This window comes from Mastigoproctus giganteus, chromosome 8 (genome assembly GCF_048544385.1).
Source record: "Mastigoproctus giganteus isolate SK-2022 chromosome 8, ASM4854438v1, whole genome shotgun sequence".
NCBI classification, from domain to species: Eukaryota; Metazoa; Arthropoda; class Arachnida; order Uropygi; family Thelyphonidae; genus Mastigoproctus; species Mastigoproctus giganteus.
This window is the reverse complement of record NC_143582.1, coordinates 53,442,159-53,457,596: the sequence shown is the minus strand read 5'-3', so window position 1 is coordinate 53,457,596 and position 15,438 is coordinate 53,442,159. Positions and strand designations below refer to the sequence as shown.

The following is a 15,438-nucleotide window of genomic DNA, read 5'->3' as shown; positions in this document are numbered from 1 at the left end:
ACGAGTTGTTAATTACCCGGCAAAACTGTGCAGTGGCGAAAAAACCAAGACTTGTGCAAACAAGGTAATTTGCCCAAATTGCACAGTTAATTTAGCTTTTAAATGTTTTGCGCAACTGGCAAGAGAACATCAGCAATAACTTTTTTTACTGTCATGTTAAACTGTGCGTTGTGGACCTCTTATTACTAAATGCTCACTCCTAATCATGAAGAAGATTGGCCTAATCATGAGGATTACTACCCTGGCCAAGTTATCAGCGTGCCGGGACAGAATTCCGTACGTTGCGAGTTCGAATTTACCCAACTCCACAAAATACAAAGGGTACTAGGAAAGTTTTGCAATATGACGCAACAATGAATCACAGGAAGCTGCTTGTTGCTGCATGTTGAGACATGTTCATACGTGCATAGTAGCCGCCGCGCCAAGTCGATGGGCTCAGTTATTCATTAGTAGTGAGAGTGTAAAGTGCTTGCCATGGCATCGTGGTCACGAAATGAGATAAGGACAGTTTTGCGGTATAATTTCGTGCGTGGTTTAACCATAGACCAGTGCTTAGAAGAAATGACTCTTGCACTAGATGATGATTGTCCACATCGTACAACGATATTCAGGTGGTATAGAGAATTCCAAAGGGGAAATTTCACTCTGGAGGATTCTGAGAGGCCGGGAAGGCCACGAACGTCAGTTACGGAGGAAAACGTTACTGCTGTGAGGAAAATGCTTGACGAAAACAGGCGAGTGACCTACCAACAAATAGAGGATACTTTGGGCCTAAATGCACCAGCAATTCGTTCGATTCTGCAAGATCATTTGCACGTGAAGAAACTTTGTTCTCTCTGGGTGCCGCATCAACTGACTGAAGAGCAGATGACACGACGTGTGACTTGGTGCCGGGAGATGTTAAAAAAGTTTGATAAGGGGCAATCTCGGTATGTGAACAACATCGTGACAGGTGACGAGACTTGGCTGTACTATTACGATCTGCCGACCAAGGCTCAAAACAAAGTTTGGGTCTTTGATGACGACACACCCGTAATTGTCAGAAAATCCCGATCTGTAAAGAAGAAAATGGTAGCTGTATTTTTCAAATCGAGTGGAATTGTGGAACGTGTCGTTTTGGACACGCAGAAGACAGTTACAGCTAAGTGGTATACTGAACAATGCCTGCCTAAAGTCATTGGATCTATGAAGAACCTGCGGCCAAAGTCAAGAATGGACACCTGGTACCTCCGTCACGATAATGCTCCAGCTTACCGCGCCAAAGCCTGCACCAAATATTTGACCACGACAGGACTGAAACTTCTCGAGCACCCTCCCTACAGTTCAGACCTTGCTCCCTGCGACTTTGCACTGTTCCCGCATGTGAAAATGAAGCTAAAAGGGAGGCGGTTTTCCAGTGATGAGGACCTTCTAGGGGCTTGGGACAACGAGTGTGCTTTACTCCCTAGTGAAACTTGGCAGAACTGGTTTAAAGATTGGTTTCGGAGGATGGAGAGGTGTATTGAATGTAGAGGAAATTACTTTGAAAAAATTAAATAAACAAAGCTGTATTGCAAAACTTTCCTAGTACCCTTTGTACTTTGTACGTAGTCACCGTGACATTGGGCACTGAGAAGCGCACAACATTCATTCCTACCTGCAATAAATAGTAAAGAATGTCATCAATCGTGTTGAAGCTGCAGATTTGCAAGAACTGTTCGTTGATGAATGAGACTACGAAAATTGTGACCAAATAATCTGTTTGCTTTGCATTGCCCATCTCATTCCAGTGTTTATTTTGTTTAATACAGGAAATTACACTTATATCAAAACTGGAGCATCCAGTTTTATTGAAAGAGACCGGTCTAAATTAGAATAAAGAGTTAAAAAGAAAAAATATTATTTTTATCATACTTACCCAAAGTTAATAAAACATGCTGAGTATAATCTTCGTTCCTACTCGACACGGCCACCAAGACATATGAGTTTACACTTTATTGTAACTGTGGTATTGAAGCTAGCAGCGGAACAGTAGGTTGTGCATATTTTATCGCAACATACTGGCTCGTCTTGCAATGTTCGTAGCTGTGTTCAAGGTTATGTTGCTTCAGGACCACTGCTAGCCCTTAAGGCTGTAAACGTTAAATAAAATGTTAAAAATGTTGTAAACTGCTAGTGCCGTGTCTAGCTGCTATTAACCACTTCACTGTATAGCCTTGCTTTTTGTGTCCATTCTAATAAAACGGAAATAAATAATAAATGTATGCAGAATATATAGGACAAAATAGTGGAAATTTGTAATAAGTGTTACAAGTATGCATTAATTAATACGGTTTTGGACCATCCTTTTGGCATCCATACTTCCTATTTGGAAGTACATTAATTTTATTTTCAGCACTGCTAATGTCAGCGGTTCTACATATATCATACAGTTGATCAAATTGACTATTGCAACTTTTAAATGTTTTGGTCTTCGTAAATTATGTGCCGGAATGCGGATATTCCTTATATTTTTCATGACACCGAACCAAAATTCGATTGTCATGCTAAAAGGAGTCGTTCTCTTTTGGATAATTTAAATAAATTTTACTAACATCTTATATTTTGTGTGGAATTTTAGTTGGCCACTTGTTTAATGAGAGTTGTAAAAGTTAATTCTTATTGTTCATTTGCATAGCTATAGTACTTTTGTTTTTCCATTAAATTTATGTGATTAAAATGGTGAGAGCACTTATATTATTGTTATTCTACAATAGGAATTATAAGTGGTTAGGCGAGCGAAAAGTGTAATTGATTTTTTTTTTTTCTTTTTTGGACCGATCCAAGATTTATTGTTAATTATTTATTTGGAGAAGGACGATTTTGTAATGTGCGAAGAAAAACTGCAGGATGATTTCAATGAGACCCTCCCCCCTCCATACTTTTTTCTACGGTTGGTCCCTGGAATTCGGAGAAGAAGCATCGATATTCCACTAAAGTATCCATAGTTTTCATTGTTTGAAAAATAAGTTTAATACTGTATTTTAATTTAAAATCAAATTTAAAAAAATGCATATCCTTCCAGGACGATCTCATTGAGTTTTTCAGATGAGTTATCGGTAAGGGTCTAAAAATAAGAAAGGAAGTTTCACAGTTTTAGAGAATCCTTCATTCTCTTTAAAAACCTTGAATAGTTCTTGATGTTAATTATATGATTTTGCTGTTTTAATTGCCTCTATGTACATTTTAATCAGGAAATTTATTCCCTCAATGGAGCAAATCAACAAATTGTTTTATTTTTTTGTAAATTAATTCCCCCTCTGCTTTAATTTTAAAATCGTACCTTTCGTGTCGTAGTTTATGACGTTAAATGCAAGCATAAAAACCGAAAGTAAAAAGAAGCTGTCTACTCACACCGTCTAAGTGGACGCTTGAAGACAATGAGCAACATCAGAAACATATTGGCACCCATTCCGAGCGCACCGATCGTGAATAAGATGGCTGCTTCTGTTGTTTGGGCGGGGTGGCAGGCCGACTTCGCCGTCTGATTCGTAGTCACCGTGACATTGGGCACTGAGAAGCGCACAACATTCATTCCTACCTGCAATAAATAGTAAAGAATGTCATCAATCGTGTTGAAGCTGCAGATTTGCAAGAACTGTTCGTTGATGAATGAGACTACGAAAATTGTGACCAAATAATCTGTTTGCTTTGCATTGCCCATCTCATTCCAGTGTTTATTTTGTTTAATACAGGAAATTACACTTATATCAAAACTGGAGCATCCAGTTTTATTGAAAGAGACCGGTCTAAATTAGAATAAAGAGTTAAAAAGAAAAAATATTATTTTTATCATACTTACCCAAAGTTAATAAAACATGCTGAGTATAATCTTCGTTCCTACTCGACACGGCCACCAAGACATATGAGTTTACACTTTATTGTAACTGTGGTATTGAAGCTAGCAGCGGAACAGTAGGTTGTGCATATTTTATCGCAACATACTGGCTCGTCTTGCAATGTTCGTAGCTGTGTTCAAGGTTATGTTGCTTCAGGACCACTGCTAGCCCTTAAGGCTGTAAACGTTAAATAAAATGTTAAAACTCTGAAACTGAAACTTTTTTTTTTTTGAAATATCTGTTGCCAGATTATGGTGATTGGGACTGCATTTATTTAATAAGTAATGCAATTATTTGTGTTCTTAAATAAAATTTGTCAGCTTTTCGTTACCTGTTCGGAAGAAATTCTGAGTTGCACATTGAAGCTTTGTTTATCCGTTCACACAGTTCTACACATAATGGTTAAAACTGTTTTGAATGTTGTTGTCCGTACGCTGACTTTACTTTGCATTTTTTCATTATGGTGAACTGACCTGAATGTGTACAGCCACGTACTGAACTAAATGTAAGGAGTATTAGTTGTGATTATCACTATTTCATAGTAGGTTGTAAAATCTCTTTCTTGGGAACGTCCAAATTAAATTTTTTTCCATTGCTCAAATTAATACATGTAACGTGGGAGAGGGGAGGCCGTTTGTTTTCCCTATATGAACCCCATATGTTGTCCCAAGTAGAATTTTTTTCGGGACCAGTACCTTTCAGCTGTTCAAGTGTAACCTTGATGAATAATTGGTTTTGTGAAACCCTCCCTACCCTTTATTAAGCGACATTATAACGATTAAACGTTTTGGAACCTACCTCTTCTCTGTTAAGCAACAAGTGGTTCTCATCATCTTCCTTTTGTAAATTCCTTCTTTGGACATCGTTTCCCTTGCTCCTATATCATACTGTACAGGTACCATAATCACCTTTTCCTCCCATACCGGATGAAAAAGGCCTTGGTTTGAATTCCTTCATTGACACCAGGAATTTTTGCGGGCTTTTTTTTTTTTTTTTTTTCACAACGTGGCTGTGTTATCGCAGGAGGGTTGCAAGATTTCTTTCTCTCCCAGAATTTAGGTTTCTCATTAAAAAAAAAAAAAACCGACTGAGAAATACATGCACTTATAGCCACAATATTTTGAAGCTTCAAGTGTGCTGTTGCTTTTCTTCCAACAAAAACTGCGTTTCGACTTCTATTCCGAACATTGATCTTTGATATTAAGCATAATATATTATAATTATATGATTTTTAATTTAAAAATTAATTCTAAGAAAATCTTTTAAACTGATGGAGCTGGGACTGATTAGGGGGTCTTGATATGCAGAGGAAGATTGTTCCAAGTTTTTTTCTCCTCGAAACTTTTTTTTTTTTCCTGAACTGTTTTCCTCTGCGGTTGATTTTCACGTTGGTTTCTTTTATCAAATTGCTCATTATATATTTTTCCAAGCGACAAAAAAGAAAGAAAGAAAACTCTTGCAATAAGGAACCGGCTGTAGAGAGAGCATTTAGACGAAAATTGGCTCAATTTCAGTAAAAATTGTGTTACAGAGTTTGCCTGATGAAAACTACTGGTGGTGTTGTAACGGACGGATTCCATAGAAGGCTCAAAATGGAACGTATGAAACGTTTTAAGATTTTCTTGGCTTGTTGTTTCCCGTGAAAAATACCATTGGTGAGATGTTTAGAAGTCCATTAACAGCTGTCTTTTGCATTACCTTGGAATCTTTCAGCTCATTAAATAAGAATGTATAATAAAGGTATATTTTAATGTGATTTACTGGATTGTAATTTAGAATTGTAAGGGTTTTTTTTTTTTTTTTTTGTTATCGTAGAGCAATGAAAATAAAAGACTTTATTATTATTATTATTTTTTAAATATAATCACTGTATAATTACAATATAACAAAAAGGGGAGGGGAATAAGTTTTAAGGCCAAAAAACCACACTCTTTCTTAGATCCATACTATGTCTTGTTTTTAGAAATTTTTGGCACATCAGTGAGTATTATATCTCTACTAGTGGTCAGTTTGCGTGTTGCGAGCTGCAAAACCCGGAATAAATCACTGGGGGAATAAACCTGCTCTCTCTCCGCCTGAGATCATCCAACTACAGTCCAGACCAGTAGTTTTCAACCTTTTTTTAATAACGGCACCCCTAAGTAATTTATTTTATTTTGCCGCACCCCTACCTCAATTTTCTGCCTGTTAGATCCAATTCTCTCTCTCCATATATATATATAAAATATTAAATATATATATATATTATATGATATTTATTACAATAATATAATTATAAAAATTACATTTCATAATTCAAATATATATATATATATATATATATATATATATACACACAGTATACATCAATTATAGATCACCACAAAATTAAAAAGATACTGCACCGTTTTATAATGAAATTAACATATAAATTAAAAAATAATAAGTTTAAGTAACTTAAAGCCAAATCGTGTGGCACGCCTTGAAGGTTGTTGCGGCACCCCGGTTGAAAACCACTGGTCCAGACTGAAGTGGCCTGTAAAAATCCCGGAATAAATCACTGGGGGAATAAATTTGCCCCCAGTGATTTATTCAGATTCAGATTTTTTTTTTTTTTTTTTTATCTGAGACCTCTTCAAACGAGGGGCAGTTGGCGAAACCGCGATATTCTCACTGTAGACTACTTTGTCTGAATCGTTCCATGTAAACCCCACCACACCATGATTTAACTATCCATGATAGTTAAATGTAACTTTCATGGCATTCGGCATATTATGATCTCCTTTTCACTCCTCTTTTCGCCTTGTTTAACCCTTTTTCCGTAGTGAAGTTAAATTTTTGGAATACTGTACTGTATTGTGTACGAGAATCCCGTTCTCTTAATAAAACTGGAGTGCGAACTTTCTTCCACCACCATATTGAGCATGTACGGAGAAAGATCGGCTCTCTCTTTCTTTCGTCACCTCCTGTTTTGTATGCGTTGATCAATAGGAACAGTCATACAGCTTCGCAGACCCTTTGTTCGTGATTTGCGTTAATGCTCTCTGGTAGAAAAACGAAGCAATAAATAATTTGATGAATTTTTATTTTATTTATTTGCTATGTGCGTAAGGCGAGTTATTTTTCTGAACAAGCCCCCCGCCCTCTTTCTTAAGGAAAGTTTTTTGAATTAGATCTGTAGTGCGAAAGCTTATTCTCTTAAAAGATCTTAGTTCTCGAAAAGATATTCGAAAGAAAGTAAAAAAGATTGTAGGGCTTTGTAGGAATTCACAACAGTGAGATGAAGAAGAGCCGCCTTACCTCTGTCTTTCAACATTATTGAAAAAATATGGTAAAGCAGCGGATGATTCTTAACATCTCCAGACATGCAAGGTTGCAAATGCTGCCTATTTTTTGAAAGTGAGATAGTATGCGAGCAGCTAGTCCTTTTTTGCTGAGAAAGGAATTAGATGATATCATAGAAAGTCAAGGCAATGGCCAGGGACCTCACCCGAAGAGGGAGCCTCATTTTCAGTGTAAATATTTTCTAAAGTAGTGATAAAAATTTCTAATAATAATTATAAAACAAGAAAACGTGTAATATAAAAGCATACTTAACACTTGTTAAGTGTTTAAATTTTGTTCTTATACCTTTTTATTGTTACTTTATTTTTCAAGTGAAAAAAAACAAAACATTTTTGACCTCGTTTTACATTTTTATAAAGGAATTATTATCCACAATATAAATATAAAAACCTGTGTAGTATTTGTATTTATGCGCAATATATTAAAGGGGCCTATTTCATCCTTAATCCGCCCTGAGTCAGGGCACGTGCATAGCATTAGTCGTATTACACCATATGTTCTCCGTCACATGATATGCCCCTGATTTATTACATATCCTTGTGTATTGTTATTATTGTTATTTATTTTATTAAATATATATATATATATATATTATTTATTTATTTATTATTATTATTTTTTTTTTCTGTTTATACTCGCGTGTATTCGGACTCGTGGCGTACGCAAATCTGTATTTTTGTAATGATTACTCAATTATGGTTGCTATATTTATTATTTTTTAAACAGTATGTGCATGAACCCCATGGGTATACCGCCTTTCTTGCATAATCGGGGATTTTTCCGATTTACAAATCTCATACGTAGTACATAAATCGAGCACAATTTTCTTACACATCTGATGGGAAGATATAGATAAAAAAATATGTAGACAGAGTAGCCACTTTATGGAGCGCGCGCGGAACAGCATCACGTGTTTGCATATACCATACGATATTTAAAGCAAGTAGATATTTAAGTAGGGCTGCTGTATGTGTGCAATTCAGTGCTAGTTTAACAAAAAGTAAACTACTGTAGTAAAAAAAAAAAAAAAAAAAAAAGTGTCAATTCAAACACTGATGTTACAAGAAAGAATTGTACTGTATATATACAGTTTTAGCAATGGCTTTCATTTTTTAATCACTGTACATGGATGCAAAGTATATACATGAAATACATACATATTGAAAGAATTTCATCACTGGTCATTTCGCTTTCAAAAAGTGATATCGCAACCAGAAATTCTTATTAGAGCTTGCAAGTCATATTGGGGACTATAGTCAGTATGAATATGAATTTTTTTGATAGTATGTTAAAATAGATAGCAACAAAACTGACAGCAGGATGTTTGTAATCAGTTGAACGAATAATAGTAAAATACTGTATATAAATTTATTGGCATTCCAACACCCGGTTGTTGCAAGTAGATATTTAAGTAGATATTTGTTGCTCCTGTTGCATCTTGCGGAGAATTCGTTATACGAATTTTTGCTAAAAATTATTAATATATCTAATGCATGGTGTTAAAGATTCCTATTTCTAAAATTTTAAATATGGAGCTTTCTATATATATATATATAATTTTATCAGCTAGTGAGCCGATTTTTTTTTTTTTTTTTTGCCCCTTCTGTGATAGAGAGAGATTTAGCAGTAGATATGTATATATATTTTACCATAAAGTTTCAGTTCAAATTTTTCTGGAGGGATGCGTTTAATTTTTGTGACCATCTTTATTAGACTTTGGTAGATTCTCTGCATGTTTAATGAAAAAAATATTTATGCAGCTCATAATGATGTTTCTGTATATTGGTATAGAATATATTGAGCTTTATCGCTCTTACAATCATAAGTGGCATGGAACATTTCAGAATGCTCTTGAACTGATATTCAGTCGTTTACCTATATATATAATAGAAGTAGTTTACTGGTGATCGAAAAACGAAGAATAAAAAATAAGACGAATGTGACAACCACGTTTTTCTATGTTTCATCGACGACCTCTACAAGAAAAGTGTAGTAGATTGGTTTTACTTTCTTTCGATCATTGCTGAGGATTTTCAAGAACTCTGGCTCCAGTTGTACAGGAAAACAGAAACTAGTTATCCATAAAAATTCCTTATGCATAGTCGTCACGTGTTCCTATATGTTTTACTGTCGACTCAATCCACTAGTTTCCATAACACGGTACCTTGTCTCCTGGGCATGTACGCCATAAACTTTTTATGCGGCAGTAAATTTTTCTGCCTTACAAAGAAATCATTGATCTGCTAGTTAATTCCGTAGCTTTTGTTTGGCCTGTCTTCCTTTTAGCCCAGCAGCGTGGGGAGTTATCGAAGTTGAAAGAGCATATCGTGAAGTTGCCCTTCGGGAGAAAAGGAAAAGTTTCTAGAATCGGTACCAGAAGGCGTAGCTACTCGAACTATGGGTATTTTATGGTTGAGATTCACACTCTTTGTTGGATACAGTAAAGTTATTGGATAACTGGAAGAATGTTGGTTATTGAATGAAACAAATAATGGTAAAAAAAAAAAGTATTGTAGAAGCGAAAATCTTTTAAATTATTACAAAAAAAGTTGCCTTCGAATATAATAACGAATCGGCCTGCAAAAGTATAGGAAGGCTTCCTTAATTCTTCCATTATTCAATTTTTGTTTATCGAATTTTTATTTTTAAAACTGCCCTAACTTCGCGTCTTATTTGTTAACTATGCTCCCACAATCCAGTTACCTCTGCTCTTACCGCCTCACTGTTCTCCCCATAACCACCTTACATACTTTATTCAGATTTTCAGTTTTTTATCCATCCCCCAGCAAATCCCTATTCCACAACTCAGTATCTCCACCCCTTTTCATTATCTCTTTCTTCCGATATTTATTTTTGCTGCCATAGCCCATACCTTTTCCCTACAATCACTGCGAACATATCATTCTACGTATTGAATAACCTATCGAGACTTTGGAGCTTTCGAAAGTAGGAATGGTGATGTGTACCGAAGAGTGGCACCAAATTTTTACATCATATTAGCATTGTTTTCACTGAATATGTTGTTGTAATTGAATGAATTAAAATACAAGTTAATACATTGAACTTTTATCCCTCCCCATCCATTATACTAGGAAGAAGGAGGTGAGCTCTGGACATGTTCTTTTTCTTTGAAAGTTAATAACTGACTTAGTAGTAGGTTTCAGATGGCCTTGGTTAATTAAGATTGTACTTAGTAACGTACAGATTTTTTTCTTTTTGCTGAGAATAAGGAAGAATTGCGTACCGTGGTATTTATCATCAGCTTAAAAATAATGAGTAAAGAAAGATGTTGAATTTCTTTTGGTATTTGTCTAGTGTGTCAACATATAAAAAAAGTGTGGGAAGCACTGATCTAACTGTTTCTACTGCAGTTAGCTCTTAGGGATATAGAATTACACTCTTATCAGCCAGCTTTAGTTAGTATATTGAATTTAAAGCAGTAAGTCTCACGAACTCCATTCTTCATCACTGATTTTCATGTTGAAATGACCTGGGTTTTCAGGCGGGGAAATTTTTTTAGTCTTTTTTACAGTGTGGTCGAAACAGTCGATCTCAGGTGGAGGCTCTTTCCCCCATCCGGCTAGAATTAAAATGATAATAAATACTTTTGTATTTTGTCATTTTAAATATATGCAATTTACAGGTACGTTTTACTAATGCTTCAGGACTTTGGCTGTTAATCAGCCACATTTTTTGAAGTCTTAATCGTCACGCCCATATTCCCTTCCACAAATTACGCACTCTGAACATTAATTAAATAATTTCGTAAAACTGCTGGTGTTCGTCGATAATCGTGACATATTTCTTTCAGCTTTACCAAAAACTTGATAGTTCTCTTCGCAGATTTTTATTTATTTTTATTTTATTTTATCCGAAGAACGCAATTGAAATATGCCGGCTTGTCAAAACTGTCATTACGGCGGCTAAATACGACCAATCGACACCACCCTTTGATAGATTGCATAGAATGTTAGGGGGTGAACCTTCGGTTGCGAAAACTGAGCTAGTGCTGCCACCTGGCTCGAAAATCTGCCATATACAATGTCGTGAGGAGGGGGATCGAAGTAATTTGTTTTTAAAAATTTGGCAAGTTTGGTTCCCCTGGAAAAACTGGTGTTACTTGTTGGCCGTAATACAATTATAAACTAAATTTTATACACACAATGTATCAAAAATTTAAAAAATAGCACACCTTTAAAACATATCTGCTTGTATCCCTTCTGTTGTTACCCATGCTCTAAGTAGCTATACATGAAGTCAGGATCTTGCACATGGTTGGGAGCCAGATTGGTCTGTGCTTTGCTAGGTTTTTGGTACCTTTGTCGTTAGCCTTCAGGTAGGTAGATACCCTAGGACCATCTCAGGTGTGCCTTATCATCCAGGTGACGTAGCCCAGTGGTCAGGAGCGAGAGTGCATCGCACGCGTTCCTTGAATGGACCGGGGTTCAAGCCCGTGACTACTAAATACGATAAATATTTGTATTGACGATTTATTGTGAACTCTACTGACTTGGTTGTCGTGCCGGAGTATAAACAGAAAATTTATTTATATGCGGATTGAAAGGGTAAGCAAATCCTGTGTAAAGTGGTGTCACCAGGTGCCGGCACTCAACATAACAACACACATACTTACCACACCTACACACACACACTTGCCGGACTTGACCTTTTGCCATTTCAGAAGCTACAGCGGTATACAGTATAGGGGAAACCCTGGAGACCGCAATTAAACAAATACACCTTGACCTTGTGTAAATGTGTATCTTTAACTTGTCAAATATTTATTCCTACTAATTTTCATAATGTTAGCATGGGTAAAGTTTTTTTGTAGCTAGAATATCACTGATAATTATGGTATTTATTATCCAGTAGAATTTAATGGAATGTTAAATAGCCTCCAGAGTATACCAACTGTATGCTCTGTCTGTAATGAAGGGAAGGGGGTTTCTCTCTCTGAGCACTTAATATATAGTTTTTCTTATTCGCATTTACTCCACATCTGTAATTCCGGCTCTTTTCTGCTGGAAACATGCCTTATAGAAAAAATCCTCCACTTAGCAGAAATAATTTAGTTTTTGTATATGAATTAATCACTCGATCTCCTCTCCCACCTGTGTTATCCCATGTTTGAAGAGCCATGTTATTTATTTTAAGTCTATTATTTTTTTCCCTTCCCAATTTAGTGTTTCTTCTCAGATTGAAGGTTCCCCTATGAAGAGGAATAATAGAACATTGCTAATATCATTAGACTTTCTTCATCGCAGTTTACCTTGTCCTCTTCAAATGTTCACAATATATTTTATTTATGAGGTACTATCATGGCGGAAAGGAAATATGTTGCTATTGACGTTTGTACAGTAGCAACATTCTCCCAAGTTTGAGAATGGATGCCTGCGCGAAGGGTCAACTGTGGCAAAGTTTCATCTCGGAAAACGAATTTCCACATTGATATGTTAATCTTAACTAATCCGAGAATGGATTAAAATTAAAATTAATTCAATATATTAAGGTCGATCTAAACTACAAAGTATGCTCAGTGTTTTTATGCAGAAGCTGAAATCTATACAGAAAATTATGTGGCAGAGCTGATGATGATGTTTCCCTTTATATTTATTTTATTTATCTATTTATTTGCATCCTCGGTTTATTAAAGATATAGTACAAAAATGTTAATCCAGTTTTAATTATGTTCTTGCTTATACTCCGGCACGATCAGTTAAGGGGGGGGGGGTACAATTATTTATTTTAACCATGAATACAATTATTATCGTATGTAGGCGGCCCTGAACTACGGTCCTCTCAAATTGTGTTAATTCACTCTAGCATTTGACTCCTCGGCTACGACTAATACAAATAACCAGTTAAAATAATGCCATTTTCTGCAGTTTTTGTTTTTTTAGTGACATTCTATTTATAATGAATTCCATTTGTGGGTCGGTGAGTCTGAGAATTCTAGCCGTTACTATTACGTAGAGAAAATTACTCAGGTTTTATTTATTTATTATTATTATTAATGTGGCTTCTTCCCTTAGTTTTGATCGAAACGTTTCATTCGCAGTGTCTAAAATGTTAATGGCAAATAATAAAATTATATCGGTATACAGTGAGCCTTCGGTTTAACGGACTTCGATAATTACGCGACCCGGTAGCCAAAATTTCTGTCTGATGGTATTAATAATATGTTAAAACACATTGTGGTAACTTTGGTGTGTACTGCTTTTGACTTTGAAGATAATTGGATTTAACGGCCAGCCTTACTCCATATAGTCAATTAAATGGAGTTTTTGCTGTATTTTATTGATGCAAAATGGAGATCATTTTCAAATGTGCAATTCCAAATCGTCTTGCTCTAAAAGTCAGAGATCTATGTTAATCCATCTCAGTGATAACGTTTTTCTGGATTTCTTTTCTGTGCATCGTCGTCAGTGTTCTACCAAGGGCAGGTCGAAGCATAAAACTCAACAACCCCTTCTCTACATCTCCCTTATGCTCACACCTGTTTATCTTCCGTACCACCATCCAATCTTAATTCATCTATAATAGTTTACTCAGTCTCCCTCTGAGCCGCTTCCCCTCAGCTTTACCTTATTATCCATCATATCCTTCACTTCGCAACACACATGCAGTCCAATTTCCTTTCTACCTTCTGATTATATCAGTTAAGCCTCTCTTTTCACACACCCTTCTCCATTCCAACATCTCAAACTTCCCAATTTTTTAATGCCTTCATTCTCAATATTCTTGTTTCTGCTCCATAAAAATGCAATACTTCATGTCAGTCTTTTACTTAGACAATTCCTAAAATCCCACATAATATCCTTCTTTGCTTCTTAAAAGCTTTTTTTGTCTGTTGCTCTTCTTATTTCTCCTCTGCTCTACACTTCTTCCACCATTAGACTTCCCAAAGCTCGCCTACCTGTTCTCTTTCCTCTTATTTCAATATTTAATTCACGCTTCTCTCTCTCTTCCCACTCTAATAACCTTTGCCCTCAGTATTTATTCTCCTTGCAAACTTACCACATCTTTACTTTAGCCTCCTAACCAATTTCTGCAATCTTTCCTAAGAATTTAACACCAGTACCTCATATCAACAAATCTAGCGATGCAAAATGTCAATATTCTTTTCCTCGTCCCCTATTTTCACCCCCATACAGCTTTCACTCATCCGTATTTCCTTTATCAAATGCCTCCTTAACATTTTTCTGCATATATATATTAAAGTCGGAGACAAACAACAATATCTATTCCTGCCTCTACATTGTGAGTGTGGCCTTGCCTTGCCCTAATTATTTTTGTCCTCGGTATAATCTACTGATCATTCTTCTGTCCTAACAATTCACACCTCTCCTTTCCATTATATTCAGTGATTTAACCACACTCTACTCAATCAAAATTCTAAATCTATAAAACCTATACATACGTCTTTGTTCACGATCTGCGTACATATAGAGGTGGATTTTTATCCCAATAATTATTGCTAATGTGTTTGATGGGAACGTTTCTTTTGTAATAGATAAATCTGAAGGGATAAGATCAAGTGGAGATGAAACGCATTTCTGTTGTATATATTTTCAGCGCCTTTACGATTTGGTGGGGGGGGGATCAGTCGTTTTTGTGTTTAGTTTGATCATGGGTAGGACATGGGATAGTTTTGACAATTACTGTATGCCTCCAGTATTTGAGATGGAGATTTCCAGTGAGTGTTGCATTTCAGATGGTAGGTGGGAGTCCAGAGATTCTGTTCATTTATCTCGAGATCATTTATTTCATCGGGAAGACCTTTGTTTTGTAGCCATAATTTTGCTCTCTGGCGCTAGTGATCACATAGGAAAAAGGCATCCGTTGATTTAATCATCCTTTCCTAATACCTGTGGACTTCAGGGAGATCATGCGCAATAATTTGAAGATAAAAACTGTATTCATAGATCTTTCTTTTAGGCTAATTGAAGTGGTGGTGAAAAGTTAGATCCTCATCTCAAGTTAAGTCCTAGATCGCTGTGAAATGTTTATCTTTTGTTATGGTATTTATTATAATCTGTATACTGTTTTTCAGTTTCGTCTTAGTTATTGTTAATTGTGCGGATTTTCCAATATTTAGACTCTTATGTCAGTAGATGGCGGATTGCATGGTCGTTGGTTTGTATTGCAGCACGGTTTTGTTTATACTGCAACATCAAAGAAACATTTTTAGCCCGAGCGAAATCGAAATTTATATACAGGAGTTATCATAAAAGGTAGTAGTAGAGCTTTGCCTTTA

General features: G+C 35.8%; 2 protein-coding genes across 3 annotated transcripts in view; one reads left to right on the top strand and one right to left on the bottom strand.

Moving 5' to 3' along the window:
* The window catches only part of LOC150081532 (midasin), a 1,449,634-nt gene that overhangs the window by 643,353 nt on the left and 790,843 nt on the right, over positions 1-15,438 (top strand). The gene's annotated exons all lie outside the window — the stretch shown is intronic.
* The window catches only part of LOC150081533 (uncharacterized), a 72,896-nt gene that overhangs the window by 33,944 nt on the left and 23,514 nt on the right, over positions 1-15,438 (bottom strand). For both annotated transcript variants that reach the window (XM_090380051.1, XM_090380052.1), the window contains exon 2: positions 3,375-3,559. In XM_090380051.1, coding sequence (XP_090236177.1) covers positions 3,375-3,553 — 179 coding nt within the window. In that variant the 5' untranslated portion in view covers positions 3,554-3,559. The remainder of the gene's footprint in view (positions 1-3,374; positions 3,560-15,438) is intronic.